The 23,052-nt window shown below is 53.1% G+C and overlaps 1 protein-coding gene across 3 annotated transcripts in view; it reads right to left on the bottom strand.

Moving 5' to 3' along the window:
• B4GALT6 (beta-1,4-galactosyltransferase 6) overlaps positions 1-5,044 on the bottom strand; it is a 142,889-nt gene extending 137,845 nt beyond the window's left edge. For 2 of the 3 annotated variants that reach the window (XR_014795311.1, XM_084887593.1), the window contains exon 1: positions 4,498-4,517. Coding sequence is in view for 1 of the 3 variants with exons in the window: in XM_084887594.1 (XP_084743720.1) it covers positions 4,874-4,991 (118 nt within the window). In the remaining 2 variants the exon portion in view is untranslated. Of the gene's footprint in view, positions 1-4,497; positions 4,518-4,873 lie in introns of those variants that run through there. The other variant, XM_084887594.1, reaches the window with a different exon arrangement.
• Positions 5,045-23,052: the final 18,008 nt, after the last annotated feature.

The following is a 23,052-nucleotide window of genomic DNA, read 5'->3' as shown; positions in this document are numbered from 1 at the left end:
GTTCCTTTCTCTTCACACCCTCACAAACACCTGCTCTCTCTTCTTTTTGACAAGTGCCGTTCTGTCGGGTGTGAGGTAACACCTCACTGTCGTTTTCATTCACCTTCCCCTGATGACTAGTGACATGGAGCACCTTTTCACGTACTTGTTGGCCCTATGCGCCTTCTTCGCAAAAATGTCTGTTCAGTGCTCTGCCCATTTTTTTAAATCCAATTCTGTTGTTATCAAGTTGTAGACATTATTTATATATTTTAGATGTTAACCCCTTATCAGATACATGATTTGCAAATTCCTCCTCCCATTCAGTAGCCTGCCTTTTGTGGATGGGTTACCTTTGCTATGCAGAAGCTTTTGAGTTTGACGCAGTTCCATTTATTTTTGCTTTTGTTGCTCCTGCCTTTGAAATCGGTTCCATAAAAACACAGCTAAGGAGCTTCCTGCCTATGTTTTCTTCTAAAACTTTCAAGGTTTCGGGTCTTACATTCAAGCAATCCACTTGGAGTTCATTTGTGTGTGTGGTATAAGATAGAGACCCAGTTTCCTGCTTTGCACGGGTCTGTCCGGTTTCCCCAACACCACGTGTTAGAGACTAGCCTCCCCTGTTGAATATTCTTGCCTCCTTTGTCAGAGGTTAACTGGTCACATCTGCTTGGGTTTATTTCTGGGCTCTCAGACCACTGCTCCATGTGCCTGTTTCTGTGCCAATACCGCGTTGCTTCAATCACGATAGCTTTGTAATCGAGTTTGAAACCCAGGAGCGTGATGCCTACAGCTTTGCTCTTCTTTCTCAAGATTGCTTTGACTGGTTGGGGTCCAAAACTTCTAGGACTGTTTTATTTCTACAAACAATGCTGTTAGAATTTTGCTAGGGATTTCACTGAATTTGTAGATTGCTTTGGGTAATAACATCTTATTAATTCTTCCTGCAGGCACACAAAATATCTTTTTATTTATTTGTGTCCTAATGCCAGTGGTCTTGATCCAGCATCTAGTAGAGTTTAGCAATCTGGAGAAGGGCTGTGCATAAATTAATCAAGAGTCCAGAGACAAAACATAATTTTGGAAGGCATTACAGGGAGTCAGAGAAGACTTAGCTAAATGAACTAAGTTCTCCTTGTCTCAGGACCCCTTGCTTTTTATTAACACCATTGTCTAAGGTAGGGGTGTCGAACTCAATCAGAGAAGGGGCCAAAATCTAAAATCCAGCCTAAATCGCGGGCCGAATGGTTTACTGAACAGTCATAAACTGACAATGTCATAAACTGACAGCGGAGTGCAGTGATGACAGCATGGTGCGGGCCACATTGCAAGGCCTGGCAGGCTGGATTTGGCCCGCGGGCCTTGTGTTTGACACATGTGGTCTAAGGCATCAAAGGGTAGGGTTTGTATACACAAGCATCCTCAGATTGAGGAATTACCTCTGGCTGTTGAGGTGTTTGGCCAGGAGGAGGCAATAACGTGTAGATTGAGATGCCCTGAGCTGTCTGGCAGCAAGCAATCATCTTTTTCAGGTTTGGGGAAATGCCTTTAGCCATTCCCAACAGGTGATAACATATGTGACTCAGCCTTTAGTGAGTCCCCAAGTTCCATCAACCTTTTGATGAAACTTGCAATTATGACATGTTGGAATTGGCTTCCAGCAGTGTGTTTAAATTTCTTTCATCAATGTCTTATAGTTTCCAGTATACAGAAGTTTCATCTCCTTGGTTAAATTTAGTCCTATGTATTTTATTCTTTTTGATGTAACTGTGAATAGTTTTCTTAATTTCTCCTTCTGATAATTATCCTATATAATAAAAGCTTAATATGCAAATTTTCCCCTTGTTGAGGGTTCGACCAGGGGGCAGAGCCAGCTGGCCAACCACCCATGGCCCTTCCCCCGCTGGCTGGCCCTGGCTGGCAGTGGCAGCAGGTGGCCAGCCTGGGGAAGGGAGGCCCCAGCTGGCAGCCAGCAGACACTAGGGACACTACCCATGCACAGATTTTGTGCATGGGCCTCTAGTTAGTATAAAAATGCAACAATTCTTGCATATTGATTTTGCACCCTGCACCCTGGATTTGTTTATGAATTCTACCGTGTTCCCCCGAAAATAAGACATCCTCCGAAAATAAGACCTAGCGCATGGAAAGATAAGACATACCCTGAAAATAAGACCTAGCGCAACTTTGGGAGAAAAAATTAATATAAGACACTGTCTTGTTTTCGGGAAAACAGGGTAGCAGTGTTTTGATAGAGTCTTTATGATTTTCTGCGTATATAACCGCACCATCCACAAACGGTGACAACTTTACAGTTTCCTTTCCAGCTGAGATGCTTTTAATTATTTCTTTGTCCTAATTGCTCTGGCCATGACTTCCAATACTACACTGAATAAAAGCAGAAAGAGTGGGCATCCCTGTCCTGGCCTGGTGTAAAGAAAAGCTCCCAGCTTTGCAATTCTGAGTCTGATGTCAGCTGTCAGCTGTCTTGGAGGGCCTGTACACGGTGAGGCATGCTCAGTCCATACCCACTGTGTGGAGAGGCTTTATCTGAAATGGGTGAATTTCATCAAACGCCTGTCTTTCCTTCGCTTTCTTCACAACACGGCTCTCCTACCAGCGTGGGGCTGGGATGTGCGGCCAGCCGCCCATACTGCCCCGGGTGTCAGCCCCACTGACTCCCACGTGGGCCTGGAAAGTAAAAAGGGTGGCAGCGCCTCACGGGAAACTTTTCAAACTGCACGTGGGCCTTCTTCAAATTCCAACGGAGCCCCTGCAATCCCACATGTGAGAGCCACTAACGCAGGCAGTCCCTCTGCTAGCAGGAGTTGGTTTCATGACCCAGGTGTGAGAGGTGAGCAATGGACAGGCACCACTCCTCCTTACGCCGAAGGCACCCGAACCTCTGTCCTGAGCTCTCAGCCCTTATTTCCCTCCGCCTACTGCCACGTTCTTCCTGGGGATCCTAAGGCTCCCCAATTCAATCTCCGGAATGCCAAGGCAGCCCTTACAGCGGTGCCTTTCTTTGTTCCCTGTTACCCGAGGTCAGCAAACTGCGGCTCGAGAGCCACACGCGGCTCTTTGGCTCTTCCACAAAATACCACGGCCTGGGCGAGTCTACGTTGAAGAAGTGGCGTTAGGAGACGTTTAAGTTTAAAAAATGTGAGATTTCAAAGAGATTTCAATCGTTGTGCTGCTGGTATTTGGCTCTGTTGGCTAATGAGTTTGCCGACCACTGCCCTAGCCTATAACCACACAAGACACGGCCCTGGTGGCCCTCCGCCCCAGAGGTCTGCAGGTGCCTCCGAGGGAGAAGGGACACTGGCCACCGCGGGAAACTCGGAAACGCTCTGGAAACACAGTGCGTCCTGATGCCCACCTGGCGCTTCTCACCCTTCAGAATGCCACCCCAGACCCTTCCCACCGCAGGGGCCGGGGAGCTGGCTGTGGCCGCTTCCCCACCGCAGGGGCCGGGGAGCTGGCTGTGTGTGTCCCCAGAAGCCAGCTCTGCAGATGGCACCAAGTGCAGGTCAGCCCCAAGGCCGGGAGCGGGAAGTAGGTTAAACCGCCAGCAACCGGCCCTGATTGCTAGTTGGAGTGTTATTTCCCCTGGACGGCACCCCCAGGCGGAGAGGCTGTCCCAGCCCAGACAGCAGACCCTCAGACAGCAGACCCTCAGACAGCAGACCCTCAGACACCGGACCCTCAGACAGACAGCAGACCCTCAGACACCGGACCCTCAGACACCAGACCCTCAGCACCAGACCCTCAGACAGCAGACCCTCAGACAGACAGCAGACCCTCAGGCACCGGACCCTCAGATAGCAGACCCTCAGATAGCAGACCCTCAGATAGCAGACCCTCAGACACCGGACCCTCAGACAGACAGCAGACCCTCAGACACCGGACCCTCAGCACCAGACCCTCAGACAGACAGCAGACCCTCAGACAGCAGACCCTCAGGCACCGGACCCTCAGACAGACAGCTGCCAATGGCAATGACGGCCCCTGTGGACCAGCAGCGCCCTCCTGCCGCACCGGCCCGCGCCCCGCAGACCGCGCCGCCCCGTTCCCGCCGGGACCCCGGACACAGGGGGCGCACGGCGGGCGCAGCTGGGTCCTGCCGGGTCCCCCTCCGGTGGTTCCGGCCGGAGCCCCCCTGGGGGCCTGGATAAAACTGCAGGAGGCCCGGTTCGCACCAATGCCCGGGGTAAAGGGATGCCGCCCCCGGGGATGCCCGGAGGGAGCGGGGCGCCCAGGGAAGGCGGCCTTCCCACCCCCCCACCCGCGCCTCCGCCTCCCGCACCCCCGGAGCCCGGCCCGAACCCCGAACCCGGAGCCCGGCCCGGAGCCCGGCCCGAACCCACCCCCGGAGGCGGTGACCCCCGGGAGGACGGTCCGGTGCGCTTCCCCCGGGAAGGGAGGGGGCCGCTCTGCTCGCCCCGCGCCCCCCGCGCCGCCCGCCCCGGCGCCCCCGGGGCCCGGCCGGTCACCGAAGCCCGGGGCCCGGCCGGTCACCGAGGCCCGGGGCCACTCACCGAGGCCCGGGGCCACTCACCGGGGCCCGGGGTCACTCACCGGGGCCCGGGGCCACTCACCGAGGCCCGGGGCCACTCACCGGGGGCCCGGGGCCGCTCACCGAGGCCCGGGGCCGCTCACCGGGGCCCGGGGTCACTCACCGAGGCCCGGGGCCACTCACCGGGGCCCGGGGTCACTCACCGAGGCCCGGGGCCACTCACCGGGGCCCGGGTCACTCACCGAGGCCCGGGGCCACTCACCGGGGCCCGGGGCCACTCACCGAGGCCCGGGGTCACTCACCGGGGCCCGGGGTCACTCACCGAGGCCCGGGGTCACTCACCGGGGCCCGGGGCCACTCACCGGGGCCCGGGGTCACTCACCGAGGCCCGGGCCACGTAGACGAAGTAGAGGCCGGACGAGGACAGCGAGAAGAGGAAGAGGAAGGCCAGCAGCGAGCGGGGCGACACCCGCAGCGCCCGCCGCAGCGCCCGCATCTTCCCGCGGCGGCCCCGGCTCCGGCCCTAGACCTCCATGGGCGCCGGCCGGCCGCGGGGTCCGGGGAGGGAGAGAGGGAAGGAGGGAGGGAGGGAAGGGTGGACGGAGGGAGGGATGGAGGGGAGAGAGGGGGCAGGGAGGGATGGAAGGATGGAGGGAGAGTGGGAGAGGAGAGAGGGGGAGGGAGGGAGGGAGGGAGGGGCTGGCGGGTGGATGGGAGGCGGGGAGCGCGGGGCGGGGAGGGGGGAGGACCGGGAGGGGTGGGGGAGAGGGGACGGGGACCCGGAGGCGGAGGACGCACGGATGACCGCCCGGCAGAGGCGGCGGGAGGGAGGGGACCCGGCGCCCGCGCTCCGCAGGCCTGGCCGCCGCCTCCCCGGTCCCCGGTCCTCTTCCTCCTCCCGCTGATCCTCCCGGTGCTCCTCCTCCTCCCCCCGGTCCTCCCGGTGCTCCCGGTCCTCCCGGTGCTCCCGGTGCTCCTCCTCCTGCGGCTCCGCCTCCGGCCGCGGGGCTAGCGGGGCGGCGGGGGCGCGGGGGGCCGGGGGGCGCGGGGGGGCCGGGCGCGCAGCCTCCGACTCATGCCGCTCCGACCGCGGGCGGAGACCAGGGCGCCCCGGGCCCGGCCCCCGCCCCGGGCCCGGCCACAGCCCCGGCCACCGCCCCGGCCCCCGCCCCGGGCCCCGCCCCGGCCGCCGCCCGCAGCATCCCCGCCGCCCGCGCCGGACCGGCGGAGAGGGCGGGAGCGGAGGGGAGCGGAGGGGAGGGGAGGGGAGGGGAGGGGAGGAGAGGGAGGGGAGGGGAGGGTGCGGAGGGGAGGGGAGCGGAGGGGAGGGAGGGGAGGGGAGGGGGGAAGGTGAGAGGAGCGGAGGGGAGGGTGCGGAGGGGAGGGGAGCGGAGGGGAGGGGAGGGGAGGGGAGGGGAGGAGAGGGAGGGGAGGGGGAAGGTGAGAGGAGCGGAGGGGAGGGGAGGGGAGGAGAGGGAGGGGAGGGGGAAGGTGAGAGGAGCGGAGGGGAGGAGAGGGGAGGGGAGCGGAGGGGAGGGAGGGAGGGGAGGGGAGGGAGGGGAGGGGAAGGTGAGAGGAGCGGAGGGGAGGGGAGGGTGCGGAGGGGAGGGGAGCGGAGGGGAGGGAGCGGAGGGGAGGGAGGGGAGGGGAGGGAGGGGAGGGGAGGGGAGAGGAGCGGAGGGGAGGGTGCGGAGGGGAGGGTGAGAGCAGGGAGGGGGAGGCTCTGCAGCGGGAGCCGAGGAGGACACGAGGCCGGAGGGGGCTCCCGCCTCCCGGGAAGCCGCAGGCGGCGCTGCGCCCGGAAACCTGGGGGCCCCCCTCCCCGCCCCCCGCGCCCCAAACCCCGCGCCTCCCGATCCGATGGCGGCTCCGCGGAGGACCGCCTCCCCCGCCCCGCCCGCCGGCTCGGACCCTGTCCCCGGAGGCGGTCCGGTGCCGCCCCTGCGCCAGAGGGTGTCCCAGGGGTGACCTCCGGGGCGCTTTCCCCCGAAATACCCGCTGGGGAGACACGGGGTCCTCCCGGGGAGGAGCCGCAGGGGGGCCGGGGTGGTCCTGGGTAACCTGATGGGAGGCCTCGCCCCCTCCCTCCGGAGGTGGCCTGGGGGGTCCCGCCGCCGCCCCCGCGGTCCCTCCGGACCTCCCTCCCCCCTCTCCCCCCATCTACCCTCCCCCCATCTACCCTCCCCTATCTACCCTCCCTCCCCATCTACCCTCCCCCCATCTACCCTCCCTCCCCATCTACCCTCCCTCCCCATCTACCCTCCACCCCCATCTACCCTCCACCCCCATCTACCCTCCACCCCCATCTACCCTCCTCCCCCATCTACCCTCCCTCCCCATCTACCCTCCCTCCCCATCTACCCTCCCCCCCCATCTACCCTCCCCCCCATCTACCCTCCCTCCCCATCTACCCTCCCTCCCCATCTACCCTCCACCCCCATCTACCCTCCACCCCCATCTACCCTCCACCCCCATCTACCCTCCCTCCCCATCTACCCTCCCCCCCATCTACCCCGCTCCCTTCGCCGCGGGCCCACGCGGGGGCCAGGCACTGGGCCTTGGGGCCAGCTGGGCCTTCACCTGCGGGCGGACCGGTCCCAGCGGCCCTCGCCCCCGGGGCGGGCGCTGGGGGAGAGGAGGTGCCTGCGCCCTCCAGGCAGTGGCATCGCAGCAAACTGGGTTTGCTTCAAACCGAGGGGAAAAGTTGGCTTTTTTAAAAGCAACGTTTAAGAGAAAGCTATTAGGAAAATAGGAGCATCTTAGAAATGGGTGGATGATCCTGTTTTTAAAGCAGGAAGCTGTGTATTGATGTTGGGGGTCCCTGCGGAAAGCGGCCCCAGAACCAGCGCGGCGGGTACCAGGCCGGCACTGTCCGCCCGGCCACAGAGGCCACAGCCAGCCGGAGGGCAGGCAGCCCGCACCCTCTCCCTCTGGCCCAGGGAACCCGCAACTTATAATACCTCCTCCGCCCCTGCTGTTCCCTCCTCAGGGAGAGGAGCTGGTGGCGACCCGATGGGGTTGGGACGGGGACTAAATTCAAGGAGTGAGTGCCCCTAAAGAGCTTAGAGGGGCCTGGAAACTGGTAAACGCTGTTGCAGTACTTCTTCATTGTTTGTTTGTTTTAATATATTTTATTGATTTTTTACAGAGAGGAAGAGAGAGGGATAGAGAGTTAGGAATATCGATGAGAGAGAATCATTGATGAGAGAATCATCGACCAGCTGCCTCCTGCACACCCCCCACTGGGGATGTGCCCGCAACCAAGGTACATGCCCTTGACCGGAATTTAACCCGGGACCTTTCAGTCCACAGACCGACGTTCTATCCACTGAGCCAAACCGGTTTCATCTTTGTTTTTAATTAAATGTATTTTATTTATTTTTTACAGAAAGGGAGAGGAATAGAGAGCCAGAAACATCAATAAGAGAGAGAAACATCGATCAGCTAGCTGCCTCCTGCACTAGAGAGAATGTAGGAGGCCTCACAACTGGGGATGTGCCCACAACGTAGGTGCATGCCCTCCAACCTGGACCCTTCAGTCGGCAGGCCGATGCTCTATCCACCGAGCCAAACCCGCCAGGGCCTTGTTCACTGTTTTAACCTCTTCTGTAGATCACGCTCAGCCAACAACAGCAAGTGAGGCTGGTCTCTTCCTCTTTAAAAACCAAGTTTCTATCCCCCCACCCTGAGGTCTCCGTCTCCAGCAGCCCATCCGCAGTCTCCAGGATGCCTGGGGTCTCGGCTCACTGGTAAACAAAGGGAGGTCAGGGCTCGGAGCCCAAGAAGGGCCACCAAACCCTTCCCCGGGCATCACCCGGCACTTTCTCAGGAGCGGGTAAGGCCACAGCCTTGACCTTGCGGAAGTCTGCAAAGTGTGATTTTATTTCATCGAAAAGACCTCACGCTTATACTAGTGAGACCATTTTTCTTTCTTAATAGCATGACGTACCTAATAGTAAGTCGCAAGCAAACTTCACTTAACTGCTTTGTTCTCCTTTTATTACCGCCAAGTATTCCTTCTATTATTTCTGGCTCCTTGGAGACCCCACCATGTTAATATTTGGATAGTAAGCGGAGTGCGTTAGGTTATAACTAATGGTGTTCTAGTTATAATAATCAGAAATATATTACTGAGATTTCAACTTCAAAAAAAAAGTGCTTTTTTTAATGTTTAATGAGATGGGTGACATTTTACGTGGTCCCTGCTGACTGAATGAGGATACACAACGTCCTTTAAGAGGTTTAGGTTTGCTCCCAACCTTGTTAAAATAAAAAACCCTGTGAATTTGGAAAGAAAATAGCACCTAGAATCTCACCTTTACAGTAGCGGTGGGTTCAGACCTCCCTATTACAATCGCTGATTAAAGATAGTAATTCCTATATTTAAATACAGGCCTCAGAGATTCCATTAGAGGAAACTGTTAGGTTGGTGGGTTGTGCGTGGACAGTCACAGGACAGGCGTGCAGTCTGTGTAAAGGTTAGGTGGACAGTCACAGGACCGGCGTGCAGTCTGTGTAAGGTTAGGTGGACAGTCACAGGACCGGCGTGCAGTCTGTGTAAGGTTAGGTGGACAGTCACAGGACCGGCGTGCAGCCTGTGTAAGGTTAGACGTTGGTGTGATGGAGAACCTCCTCCCGAGAAAGCCCGGAGTGAGGGGGGATGGATGGTGTTTGCTTTACCGGTTCCTGTCCCTGGCAGAACGCAGGGTCTCCCCGGCACTCCGCCGGCTCTGCCTTCACGGGAAGCCGACTGCCAGCGCGGCCCCTGACAGGCCCGTCGGCTCCCTGGACGACCACACCCGCCAGTGGCAGATGGACGGGGAATCTGTTCAGAAAACCGCGAGGCTGGCCCTAGGCGGTTTGGCTCAGTGGATAGAGCGTCGGCCTGCGAACTGAAAGGTCCCAGGTCCGATTCCAGTCAAGGGCATGTACCTTGGTTGCGGGCACATCCCCAGTGGGGGGTGTGCAGGAGGCAGCTGATCAATGACTCTCTCTCATCGATGTTTCTAACTCTCCCTTCCTCTCCCTTCCTCTCTGTAAAAAAAATCAATAAAATATATATATGTTTTTTTAAAAAGAGCCCTAACTGGTTTGGCTCAGTGGATAGAGTGTCAGCCTGTGGACTGAGGGGCCCTGGGTTCGATTCCGGTCAAGGGCAGGTATCTGAGTTGCAGGCACATCCCCAGTGGGAGTTGTGCAGGAGGCAACTGATAGGTGTTTCTCTCCCATCGATGTTTCTAACTCTCTATCCCTCTCCTTTCCTCTCTGTAAAAAATGAATAAAATACATTTAAAAGAAAAAGAAATCTGTGAGGCCGGAGTGCAGGGGAACAGAGGACGGGAAGCAGACAGGAGCCTGGAAGAGGGGTCATGTCACAAACACAGCAGCAGTGCCTATGCCTGTTTGGAGCCACCCCCTGCTCCTCAGCCCCCACCCCGCCACCCAGAGTAGACAGAGGGGGCTGCCGGGCCCCCGGCCCGTCCCAAAGCTGCGGGCAGTCAGTGCCCAGCACACGGTAACCCAGACGGGCAGGGTCCGCTGGTGGGCTGTGCGCCAGCTGGACAGCTCCCCCCGGAGAGGGGTCACAGCCCAGAGCCACACGGACACAGCCGTGTCCCCGTCCCCGGAGCCGCCCGGCATCCCAACGGGGCTCCGTCCCGGTGAGAGGTGGGGGGGGGGGGGGGGGGGCCTCCATGCTCATGCACCTGGCGGCGCTCAGGAAGCAAACACGCTCTCACTGCTGCTGACACCGTCCCAGGTCCTGGGGGGCCTTGGTGTCCAGCGGCCGTGATTCCTGAGTTGCAGTTGAGACTTAGGTTCTGGGCCTTATACAAGGCTTCCTAGGATATCTTATTTAATGAAAACGTCCCTGTTTCTGCTTTACGATAAAAGCCGCCTAACCCAAAATCCTACTTTCCCAAAATGGTACGCATAAAGGCACAGAAGAGCAGAAATAAGTTTACCCCTTCACATTTTACAGAGCAGGCATCCCCACACCCCACGTCAATATGGGCTTCACAGGTTAATCAACAGACAAATGATTTCAAACCTTTTTCATGAATCCCCGCCCCGGCTTGTAAAATACGAGTATCTCCCGGGAGCCTCTGGTTACTGGCGGCAATTCTTAAGGACCATGCTATAGAGTGGAGAGGGACTATGAGTAACATCTTACCTAAGAAAAGAGAAACATGCAAATTAACCATCACTCGCTATGCCCATAGCCAATCAGTGAGTATGCCAATTAACCCAACAAAGATGGAGGTTAATTTGCATATGCAGGTGCAGAGCCTGTGATGCCTGCTATGAGGGGAAGGGGGCTGCGGAGGGAGCTACTGGAGTGGTGCTCCAGGCAGAAGCAAGGGCTTGCCCGCTCCTGGGGAGCCGGGGAGCAGGGAAGCCAGGGGCCTATTCTTGCTCTAATATCATGCAGTGAGCCTCTAGTCCACATATGTCAAACACAAGGCCCGAGGGCCAAATCCAGCCCGCCAGGCCTTGCAATGTGGCCCGCACCGCGCTGTCATCACTGCACTCCGCTGTCAGTTTATGACATTGTCAGTTTATGACTGTTCAGTAAACCATTCGGCCCGCGATTTAGGCTGGATTTTAGATTTTGGCCCCTTCTCTGATTGAGTTCGACACCCCTACTCTAGTCTATCTATCGTATTTTCTCTCTCATCGACGTTTCTGGCTCTCTGTCTCTCTCCCTTCCTCTTTGTAAAAAAAAATCAATAAAATATATTTAAACATAAAATAAATAAAACAAAAGTAAATAAAAACAGCTCCGCCCCCAATGCTCCCCGAAATCGACTGACAATAACCAGGAGCCCAGGAGAAATGAGTCCCCGGTGGAGCCAGACAAAGCCGAAGCCCTGCCGGTGTTCTGTGGAGGAGCCTGGAGCCGGGAGAGCAGCCCTGCCCGGCCCCTTGGGGGCAGCGGACAGCGGGAGGGCTCTGACCACATGCGAGCCTTCCCCGAGCAGCGGGCGGGGGTGTGTCCCTGAAGGCAGGGCCTTGGGGCACTCGCTGCCCTGAGCCGCCCATGTCTGATAAGCTGACAGGTTGGGCAGCTAAGGCAAAGGCAAACATCCTGGATCTCGTGTCACAGGGAGATTCCTGAGGAACCAGTACAGCTTCCCCAGCCTGGGTCACAGTTCTGCCAGAGAGCACGCGGGGGAAAGCATCATGGGAAAGTCCGAGGAGGCAGGGCGGATCCTGTGACCTCAGCATGGAGAAGGTCTCCCTAAAGACGACATTAGAGGAACGATGGAGAAACGGCACAAACAGAACTTCAGTCTCCTCCACTGGAAATGTTCCGCAAGCAAAGTCAACATCAGCAACAACCTGAAAACACTTAAAACGCACAACAGGAACACGTGGTTAATATCCTTCAGGTGTGGAAAAGACCTTACCAGAAAGCAATCCAGGGGGAGGGAATTTTCAGGGGAGATGGTCTAAAAGAAAGCATTCTTAACGGTAACTCATAACGTTTAAAATGGCAATGAGATACCACCCTCCACTGACTGGTTTGGCAAAGAATAAACCCCATGGGCAAGGTACTGTCCGTGGCTAACACAGCCTCTAAGGGGGGGTTGTCGGCACTTATGAGTGGTTTAAACCCTTGGTCTCCGGTACAGCAATTACTACTTTTAAAACTCACCCTGCAGTTCTATTTGGGCATCGTGCACAGACGTGAACTCGCGGACGTGTGTGTGCAGCCATGTCGTTAGCACAGAGGCGGGAACAGCCTACCTGTCAGCGTTCAGGGGTCGGGAAATAAAAGACATCAGTGCCGGTGAAAAACATGCTCGGGGTCTGAGAAGCAATGCAGAGAGAACGCGGGGAAAGAACCCTGAAACTGGGAGACAGGAGGAGCCCGGGAACAGCGGGTGTGACGTGGGGGGACAGGAAGGACCCCAGGCACGGGGAAGGAGCTGAGACCTGACAGGGACGGAGAGGAGGACTCGGATTCTGAGAGCGGGGACCGCCCGCCCCGGGCTGTGTGACCCTCGCCCCCAGGACAGGCAGCCGCCCTCTCTGCCTGGTGCTCAGGGGATGCGGCCAGGGGAGAGGGGAGAGGTTAAAGCCGTGGTCGGCAAACCGTGGCTGGCGAGCCACCTGCGGCTCTTTGGCCCCTTGAGTGTGGCTCCTCCACAAAATACCACGGCCTGGGAGAAGAGTCTGTGTTGAAGAAGTGGCGTTAGAAAAAGTTTAAGTTTAAAAAATGTGGCTCTCCAAAGAGATTTCAATTGTTGTCCTGTAGATTTTTGACTCTGTAGACTGATGAGTTTGCTGACCACTGGGTTAAAGGAACAGGGACTGGTTTAGGACTGGGCATAAAGACAAGCTACAGTGGCACGTCTCCTCCTAAACCAGAAGGGAGGACAGAGTCTGACCTGGCCAAAGAGAAGCGCCCAGAAGGTCTTCCTGGAGGGGAGAGGGCTGGGTCTCCCATGGCTGAGGCGGAGACCCAGCCGGTGTGAGGGAGGAGGGAGCTGTGAGCTGGCGCTCTGGGCGCCTGGAGCTGTGTACAGTCCGAGGAGAGCCTCGGGGTGCTCGCTCAGGTCTGCCCCGGTCTCCGCGGTGCGGGAGGGGGCGGGAGAGGCACAGGCAGAGCTCCGAGCTCCCTCCTGTGCGTCAGCTCCTCTGCATATAGGCACGTGAAGGGGTTAAATATTATTCGGGGAGTTGATAGCCAGTTCTTTATGATTCAGAACAGGCTAACAGACTTTTTTTTTTCAATCATAATAAATCATGTATCCAGGCCCAGGATTTTAATCCTCCTTAGTTATCTCTATTATCAGCAGAAAACATCGATGACAACAAAAATTCAATATGGAAAACTGGTCCTACAAGTTTTGCAGGAAATGATAAATCAGAAAATCAAGTACAAATAATAATCCTATATAATAAAGAGGCATTACTGAAATTGACCATCACGCCCCCACAAGATGGCTGCCTATGACCAGGCTTGCAGGGGGGTTAGTGAGGGGCAACCAGGTCGGCAGGCGGGGGTGGGGGGTGGGGGTGGGAAGAACAGTTGGGGGCAACCAAGCTGGGGGGGGAGTGCAGTTAGGGTCAACCAAGCCAGCAGGAGGAGGCAGTTAGGGCAACCAGGCAGGCAGACAGGTGAGCAATTAGGAGCCAGCAGTCCAGAATTATGAGAGGGATGTCCGACTGCCGGTTTAGGCCTGATCCCTAAACCAGCTGTCGGACATCCCCCGAGGGGTCCTGGATTGGAGAGGGTGCAGGCTGAGGCCCCCCCCCCCCACCCTCCATGCCTCTAGTACTTTTATCATTAATTACTAATCTGAAAAAACTAGAGGGCTTGAGGACCTATGGGAATGATAGAATTGGTTAAGCAAAACCAAGATTCTTTTAGAAAAATTATCTTTTTTGCATCAAAAAAGGCCTGCACCCTGTGAATGCCCATGTGTGCTTCCTCGCGGTGGGTGCTGCCACGTGGAGTTGTGCCAGCTGTGCAGGCAGAGGTGGTCCAGCCAGGGAGGTGAGAGGGTGCGACCCGCCAGTGGTCCCCTCTGCCCTCGAAGCTGTTCACCTGGTGCGGGGGAATGAAGAGGAGAACCCCAACTGCAGAGGAGATCAATGCCTCATATTTTTTTTTAACATATTTTTTATTGATTTCAGAAAGGAAGAAGGATAGAGAGAGAGAAACATCAATGATGAGAGAGATCGTTGATCAGCTGCACACCCACACTGGGATCAAGCCCTCAACCCAGGCATGTGCCCTGACTGGGAATCGAACCATGACCTCCTGGCTCATAGATTGGCAAGCAACCACTGAGCCACACCAGCTGGCTGCAACGCCTCTTTTTTACGCACAGCATCCACCCAGGCCCAAAGAGGCATCCTAACAGTTCTTACAAAAATGCGCTCTTGATGGTTCCTTGTGCCTGTTCCCTTGCCTTTGGCCCCATTGTCTGGGTTCTTCCCTAAGACTGGAATCCACAAAAAATCCCAAGCATCCTGCCTCTCTTAAGTCTAGTGAGGTCACTTAAGATCGGGGGCCGCACTGAGGAAAGATAACATCCCACACCACTCAACGTCACCATCATGGCCAGTTTTGCCCTCGTGTCCCCTCTTCCTCCAAATTCCAAAGCCATCATACATGACTCCACTGCCGCAGGGAGCCATCCACAAGCCCTGCCCGTGCACCATGTTCTGGAGAACAACGTTTCTCCATCCTTCTTCACTCTCTTTGACCGTGTTGGTCCCCAGGAGTAGAATCTCTCTCCCCCCTTATCCACCTGGTAAACTCTTCCTCATTTTCCAAGCCCTATTATTTCCAAACGAAGGAAATAGGACTGACATAAGTCAGAAACATCTCTGAGTGGGTTGTTTTTTTCTTCTTCATCTAGAGCAGTGTTTCCCAAACTTCTCTCATGATGAGAATCACCTGGTGGAGTTGTTAAACCACAGATTCCTGAATCCTAACTAAGAAGTGCTAAACTAGAATTTCTGGGAACACATAGGTAAAATTGTATACTTAACTAGTGCTCTAAGACAGATGTTATATACAGAGCACTAAGTTAGGTATGCAATTTTACCTATATGTTCCCAAAAATTCTAGTTTAGCACTTCTTAGTTTGGATTCAGGAATCTGTGTTTTAACAACTCCACCAGGTGATGCTCATCATGAGAGAAGTTTGGGAAACACTGATCTAAAGTATGGCTAGCTCGCCCGTGACCACTCTGTGGGCTCACAGCTCTCCGAACCGGCGGTCACCTGGCCAACCGTGAAGCTGGAGGGCAGCTGTGAACCCGGACCCCAGAGCGGAGTGCTACCGTCAGAAGATTCTAGAAGTGGGCCTTGGGGCCGGTGATGAGAGTGATGGCAGGGAGCGCCGGAAAGAAAGTTTTATGCTCGAAACTGCTGTTAAACTGAGTAACGAGGCCCCACACCTGTAATTTACGCCCGCCGCCCGCTCACAGCCCGGGATTGCCTGGCAGTGGCTTAATGAGCGGCTGTGTCCTGACCTGGCCCCGGTGCGGTGAGCGGGTCAGGGAAGGGTTACCCGGGAAGGAGAGGGACAGGGAGAAGCCAGACACCTGGCCCTGAGGCTCCAGCCGGAGAGGCCCACCGGCCCCGAGGACATGCCAGGTGGCGGGCAGGAGTCCAGTGGCCTCCGGAACGCGCCTCTCTGGGTTCTTGGCTGTGCGGAGTGACTTCGTGACGGTCCCCCACATCCTCACACCCACGGGCACCTAGAACGTTAGAGTGCTGCCAGGAGAGACACACCCAGCCCCAGACTCACCCAGCTAGCAACACCAGTCTCCGGGAGAAGTAGAGAAGCCATAGCACCATCCACCTATTCTAGCTCATCTCGTGTGTGATCTTTTCATTGACCTGTAAGATACTGACTCTTATACTACCTCTGAGTACTGACCTTTGATGGAAAGGTACCTACTACGGACACATTAAGTCTTTTTTTTTTTTTTTAATATATTTTATTGATTTTTCATAGAGAGGAAGGGAGAGGGATAGAGAGCTAGAAACGTCGATGAGAGAGAAACATCGACCAGCTGCGTCCTGCACACCCCCCACTGGGGATGTGCCCGCAACCAATGTACATGTCCTTGACCGGAATCGAACCTGGGATCCTTCAGTCCGCAGGCTGATGCTCTATCCACTGAGCCAAACCAGTTTCGGCAGGACACGTTAAGTCTTGATATCATTCTCCATCAACACTTGATGCATGGGGGAGAGTGTGTGTCCAGCCGTATGTTGATCTCCATCACTGTTCACAATAGTTAACCCATCCTCCTTGGCCTGCATGACAGTGAACTGCTTATTTCCATAGACATCTACCCGCATTGCAAGAGCTCAGGCACAGAAGCCTTTTGGAAGTAACTTTCTCTGTCAACATCCAAAACTCTGGCATGGTGCCCTGGGTAACAGGTAGCTATGGCATCGCATGGCAAACTGCACCAGATACTTAGAGCTGTTGTCAGCTTTCTCACTTCCTCTCACGGTAAGCAGACTGAGAACTTTTATCTTTAATATATTTTATTGATTTTTTACAAAGAGGAAAGGAAAGAGATAGAGAGCTAGGAACGTCGATGAGAGAGAGACATCAACCAGCTGCCTCTTGCACACCCTCTACCGGGGATGTGCCCGCAACCGATGTACATGCCCTTGACCGGAATCGAACCCGGGACCTTTCAGTCCGCAGACCAACGCTCTACCACTGAGCCAAACCGGTTTCCGCCAGACTGAGAACTTTTAAGTAGACCAGTGGTTGAGGCATAAGAAGCCTAGAGCATTATTTTCAATATTTGACCAGGGAAAAGATTCTCTAAGAATTTATTTTCATGAGGTATTTTTTGGACTGATGCTTAAAACATCAAACTCTGGCCTCTAAGAAGACATCCGAGCCCTAACCGGTTTGGCTCAATGGATAGAGCATCGGCCTACAGACTCAAGAGTTCCAAGTTCGATTCCGATCAAGGGCATGTACCTTGGTTGCGGGCACATCCCCAGTGGGGGGTGTGTGCAGGAGGCAGCTGATTGATGATTCTCTCTCATCGATGTTTCTAACTCTCCCTTTCTCTCTGTAAAAAAATCAATAAAATGTATTTTAAAAAGAAGAAGACATCCGAGCTGGTAGAAATAGAGTCGGTGGGCTTGGCTTATATGTCGTCTGCTTTAACATGTTGTCTTCCATGAAAATGTAAGGGTTAGAGATCAGATGGCCTCACAAGTTATTCCTAGACTCATTTCCAGATTCATATTCCATAGCAGATGTACACTTACCAAAATAAAACATTTAGGCGATAAACATGTGTTCCTGCCCCTAAATCGGCATTTTTTATGCCGATCGGCACAAACTGGGATTGAAAGAAAATGGCAATTGTTACTCTATCGGGGAGAAACAATGGCAGGGAGGTTTGGGGTTTCTAAAACCTCAAACAGGACAAGAAGAGAAACAAGTATTAGAACCTAACAACCCTAAAGAACCCCAGTACTAGCAACCTTGGGGTCCCCCGTCCACTATCTCGAATCATGCCAGACCCAACAGTGGGGGGTGGGGGGGTGGGGGGGCAATTGTTGCTCTGTCGGGGAGAATGCCTTCCAGGGGTCACTGGGGTTGCAGGAGGGACGGTGACGGTGTTGACGGCCGGATTGCTGGGCAGCAAAGAGCGTGCGCACAGCGAGGAGCGGCCAGGCCGCGCGTTGAGCAGCGTCTGCGGGGGAGATTTCCTTGGGGAGAACGTGTTTACAGAGGAATTACAGCTTAAAGGGGATTTTTCCAAGTCAGTTCAGTATCGTGTCCCCCACCTTCCCCAGCGGAACTAGGTTGCCGTGGCTCCGTGGTCTGAGTGTCAACCTATGAACCGAAGGTCGCAGCTGGAATCCTGGTCAGGATACATGCCGGGGTTGTGGCTCAGTCCCCAGGAGGGGGTCCACAGGAAGCAGCCAATCAATGATTCTCATCATGGATGCTCTCTCTCTCTCTCCTCCCTCTCTCTCTGAAATCAACAAAGCCATATTTTTTTAAAAAATAAACGAATAAAAAATAGGAGCTGCACATGCAGCCCCAGGCTCACTCACCATTGCGGCGGGGGCCGTCAGTCACGCCGCTGCTCCCTCGGCTGATTCTGAGAGCCGACTGCTGACCGAGGAACACCTCACCAGCCAGTGGAATTTATTAATAGAGCTCGGGGCCCCCGAGGGAGGGCTCTGAGGCACCCAGGACAACCTAGCAATCCTGCCTCTTCGTCACAGACCCGTCTCATCCAGGGTTTTTTCAAACTCACTGGAGACGTTAGATCGTTCATCATGATTAATCTGGTGGCGAAGACAGCCAGCTGGTCCAGTGAGGTCCCCGATTTTCTAACAAATTGAATAAACACGCGTTTGTTTGCTTGTTGCTGTGATTATAGAATCAGCAAGACGGCCTGTTCCTCAGCATGAAAAATTAAGATCCTAATTGTGTCATTACGGCTTCTCTCTGTCACGAGTTCAGTGAAACGGAAAGTCTCTGAATCACCCACGAAACCCAGTTCTGGGTAAGGACGAAGGCCACGGGAACAGAACCTCTCACGGCAGCTGCAGCCTGCACCAGGCCCTGTCTCCAACACCGAGCCCACCCGCTCCCGAGCTGCGCTGACCGCCCAGGCCTGCCTCCTCACACTGCTTCCGCCCCCCTGAGCCGGTGTTTCACAGGGTGAGGCTCACCAAGACCTCCAGCAGCGGGCATTTCACTGTGCCACAGCTTTGCAAGAGTCCGGGAACACACTAAAGAGAGTTTAGGGGCGTTAGCTTCTTATCTTTACATTCAAAGGAGATCAATTTGCAAAAATGGCGCCCTTTGCTCAGAAGAATATCTGTGTGCAGTTGGGGCAGTGGGAACGCTTATTTTTATTTTATTTTATGTTTCAGTTACAGCGTACATTCAGTATGATTTTGTATGTTTCAGGTGTGCAGCACAGTGGCTAGACAATCACATACTTCACAAGTTGTTCCCCCGATATTTCCAGTACCCACCTGGCACCATACCTAGTTATTACAGTCCTATTGACTATCCTAGAGGCCCGGTGCATGAAATTCATGCACAAGGGGGGAGGGACCTCAGCCAGGTCTGCACCCTCTCAAAACCTGGGACCCCTCAGCAGACGTCCGACTGCCGGATCCCATGTGGGATTGGGCCTAAGTTGGCAGTCAGACATCCCTCTCCAAATTCGGGACTACTGGCTCCTAACCGCTCACTTGCCTGCCTGCCTGGTAGCCCCTAACCGCCTCTGCCTTGGCCCCCACCACCACAGCTTCATCCAGAATGAAGTCCAGAAGGTGGTTTGGCTGTCCGGTCTAATTAGCATATTGAGCTTTTATTATTATAGATTTGCTATACTTTACACCCCCAGGACTATTTTGTAACTACCAATCAGTACTTCTCAATGCCTTCACTTTTTTCAATCAGTTCCCCAACCCTCGCCCCTCTGGCACCCATGAGTGTGCTCTGTGTCTGTCTGTGTTCATCTGGGAAATGCTCACATTCACGCTGCTCTCATTTCCCCGAAGAGAAGGAAAAGCACTAATGAACACTTCAGGCCTCTCCCTCTGCTTCCTGGCAGTGAGGACAGACAGCTGTTTGGAGACAGTGGGGGCATGGGAATGGGGACAGAGTGAAATTATATAGACTGGAGCTAACGGTAGAAGAGAGTAAAATTCCTCATGCAGAGAACAACCACCGTGCACTACCCGTTGGAAAAGGCCAATGTACACTAATATCCACGCTGGGAATTGAGCCCACAACCCAGGCATGTGCCCTGACCAGGAATCGAACTGTCAAACCTCTGGGGCATGGGACGATGCCCAACCAACTGAGCCATACCAGCCAGGGCTCACCTGATTTTTTATGGCTCATGGCATTTGCGATGCTTCGGGGAACCATTTTCTTGGACAGAGTAAGGTTTTTGGATTGTTTTATGGTAAAATACTGTATTTTTCAATGCCAGAAACTAAGAAATAAGAAAGCAGCATCAAACCAAGTCTATTAGTGAAGGCAAGAAGAAAAAAGTGCCCTCACACACTCCTTCGTTTATAACAAGGCCTCCAACCTCTAATGCAGTGTTTTTCAACCTTTTTTGGGCAAAGGCACACTTGTTTCATGAAAAAAATCACGAGGCACACCACCATTAGAAAATGTTAAAAAATTTAACTCTGTGCCTATATTGACTATATATAAAGTAATTCTTTTGAATAGGAATCAAATAAACACAAAGAAAGTATTTTATAATTACTTTATTATGAAATATTAAGTAAACAAAATAGTGAAAAATTATAAAATTCTTGTCTGCACCTACGGCACACCAGGCAACATCTCGGAACAGCGGTTGAAAAACGCTGCTCTAATGAAATCAGAGTGGTTTCCCTCTTAAGGAAAACGTATGAGGAGTGCCTTCAGATACCAAGAGAGGGGTGGGTATACAGCACAAGCACAGCGTGACAGCGGCACCTGTCACATCAAGAAAAAGTTTGCAAGGTGACACCTGTTACAAATGAATTTCTAGGCATGCAAGTGAGTGAGTTCAGTTTTAAAAGCTCGTGTTTTCTATTAAACTAAATGCCAGGATTGGGGGTATTTGTCATTTACGAAGCATCCCATATGTTCTATTGGAGCCATCCAAGAGCCAGAGTGTTAATCACAAAATCCATTCAGCTTTTCGTGGACACGGGTAATTTAATCAATTCAATGCTTCAACTCAGCAAGAATTTCCAGTGTGTATCCTACATATTAAGAGATGATCTGAAGGAAGCAAATCTCATGGTTGACGTACATGCGGCCCAAGCCTGCAATCAGAATAAAGCCGATAATCTTGAACAAAATTGGGAACTTAAAATAGCACAGTGGTTGCTACCCACAGAATTGATTATGGGTTTATGGCTCAGAGAGCACTTGAAATGCATCTAATAGAGGGCTCACGAAGAACATTCTTAAATGGGATTTACGTAAAGCATGTCTAAAAATAATCACAGATTGCATACTTAGCGCCTCTCAGTCACTGAGCTAAGACATGAATGGAATGAAGCCAGCTCTCCCCACCACGTCCCACGGGAGGGGAGCCCCTGCAGGCACACCGAGGGGGGAGCGCAGGCGGTGGGCTCCAACTTTCCCAAGGTCAAGAGGAGAGCCGGCGGGAGCTGCTCCCGCCAGAGCTCCCCACGCAGCCTTGTTTGCAGAGATGATGGCCTGTTGTCCGCAGTAAACTCACCCACTCCAATCACACTCCCTCATTTACTGCTTAGAAACTATCACCGCCCACCTGTAAACACCCAGGGAGTTAAGGGTGTGATCCTCAATCCTGGTGCTGACTTTGAAACCAATGTTTTAGTTTATAACTGACTTCTGTGTTAAAATTTGGAAGATTATGTATGCCAACTTCTAACCAGCGCCCGACTTTGACTTTTGGGTAACTGGGAGACACTTCAGAGAGCTGCCCAGTGACGGACTCAAACTGGTCAATTCTGTCCTCCCAGTCGGGGCCTCCCGTTGCATCCTCTCACTCAGTATCACCATCTCCCGCAGGCAGGAGTCCTCCAGGTGCATTGAGACGCGTGGCTCACCAACACAGCATTTAGCCAGGTAGCCGTGATTTACTGTGCATTCAACCCCATGTTCCAAGCACTTTAAAACCCACAACCTCACTTACATACCATTAAAAATCTGTATTATAAGGAAGCAAAGAGATTTGGCCACAGCTGACAAGCCGGACAGAGGAACTCTAACCCACATTTGATCAAAGGTTTAAATGATTTAACAATTTTCTATTTGAGCCTCCATTTTAGACTGCTTTGTGACAAATTAAGTGACACTGTGAACAATGAAAATTTGTCTTAAAATATAAAAATTTCAAGAAAAGCCATCCGTCTTGATTTTCTGGATGGATGAGATAAATACTGAAATGTCAGCAACTGTTTTAATGAAGAAGTATTTCCTGGGTCCTTATCTTGGGTATCTTAGGCGGGTAAATTATTATCATATAACTTGCCTAGTTCTAATTCTCTGTAGCCACAAAAAAAGTGTGTAATGCAAACTCCAACTCCACCAAATACTATCTCGTAATAAAATGCTAATTTCAAAATTTTAAAGGCAAATTGTAAAGATAGCATTGATGCAATATTGTATTCCAGGTGCCCTCTAGTGGACATAAGTGGTTTCAGAAATCACTTGTTAGGTTTTACTATAGGTCAGCGTTTTTCAACCGCTGTTCCGCGGCACACTAGTGTGCCGCGAGATGTTGCCTGGTGTGCCGTAGGTGCAGACAAGACAAGAATTTTATAATTTTTCACTATTTTGTTTACTTAATATTTCATAATAAAGTAATTATAAAACTTTCTTTGTGTTTATTTGATTCCTATTCAAGAGAATTACTTTATATATAGTCAATATAGGCACAGAGTTAAATTTTTTAACATTTTCTAATGGTGGTGTGCCTCGTGATTTTTTTCATGAAACAAGTGTGCCTTTGCCCAAAAAAGGTTGAAAAACACTGCTAATGCGGATTTTTTTTTCAATAGATGGAGTTACCCATATGTTGATATATATGCGATTTGATATGTATACTGTTTTGTTGTATTGACAGAAAGCTTCAAAACTTCATGTCAAATTTGCTGAAGGTGTTAACACCATAGATATATTTATGCTTAAAAATGTCAAATTTCGTGCCAAAAGAAAAAAAGCATTTGCAAGAAGTTTTAATTTATTATTTTATTGTGAAGAAAAGTGCTGCTGAATATTTCGGGAAGCATATGGTGAACACGCTTCATCTCAAGACACTGTGAACACTGCTTTAAACGCTTTAAAAGTGATGGTTTCGATGTGAAAGACAAAGAACATCCAGGTCAACCGAAAAAGTCTGAAGACCAACAACTGCAAGCATTATTGGATGAAGTTGCGTGTCAAACTCAAAAACAACTTGCAGAAAGATTCAATGTTACTCAACAAATAATTCCCGATCGTTTACAAGCAATGGGAAAGATTTTAAAGGAGGGAAAATGGGTGCCACACCAACTGAATAGAAATGGAAAACCAAAG

This window comes from Pipistrellus hanaki, assembly GCF_964339955.1.
Source record: "Pipistrellus hanaki genome assembly, chromosome: 6".
NCBI lineage: Eukaryota > Metazoa > Chordata > Mammalia > Chiroptera > Vespertilionidae > Pipistrellus > Pipistrellus hanaki.
The sequence above is the reverse complement of the archived record's forward strand: the minus strand, read 5'-3'. Positions and strand labels throughout refer to the sequence as shown.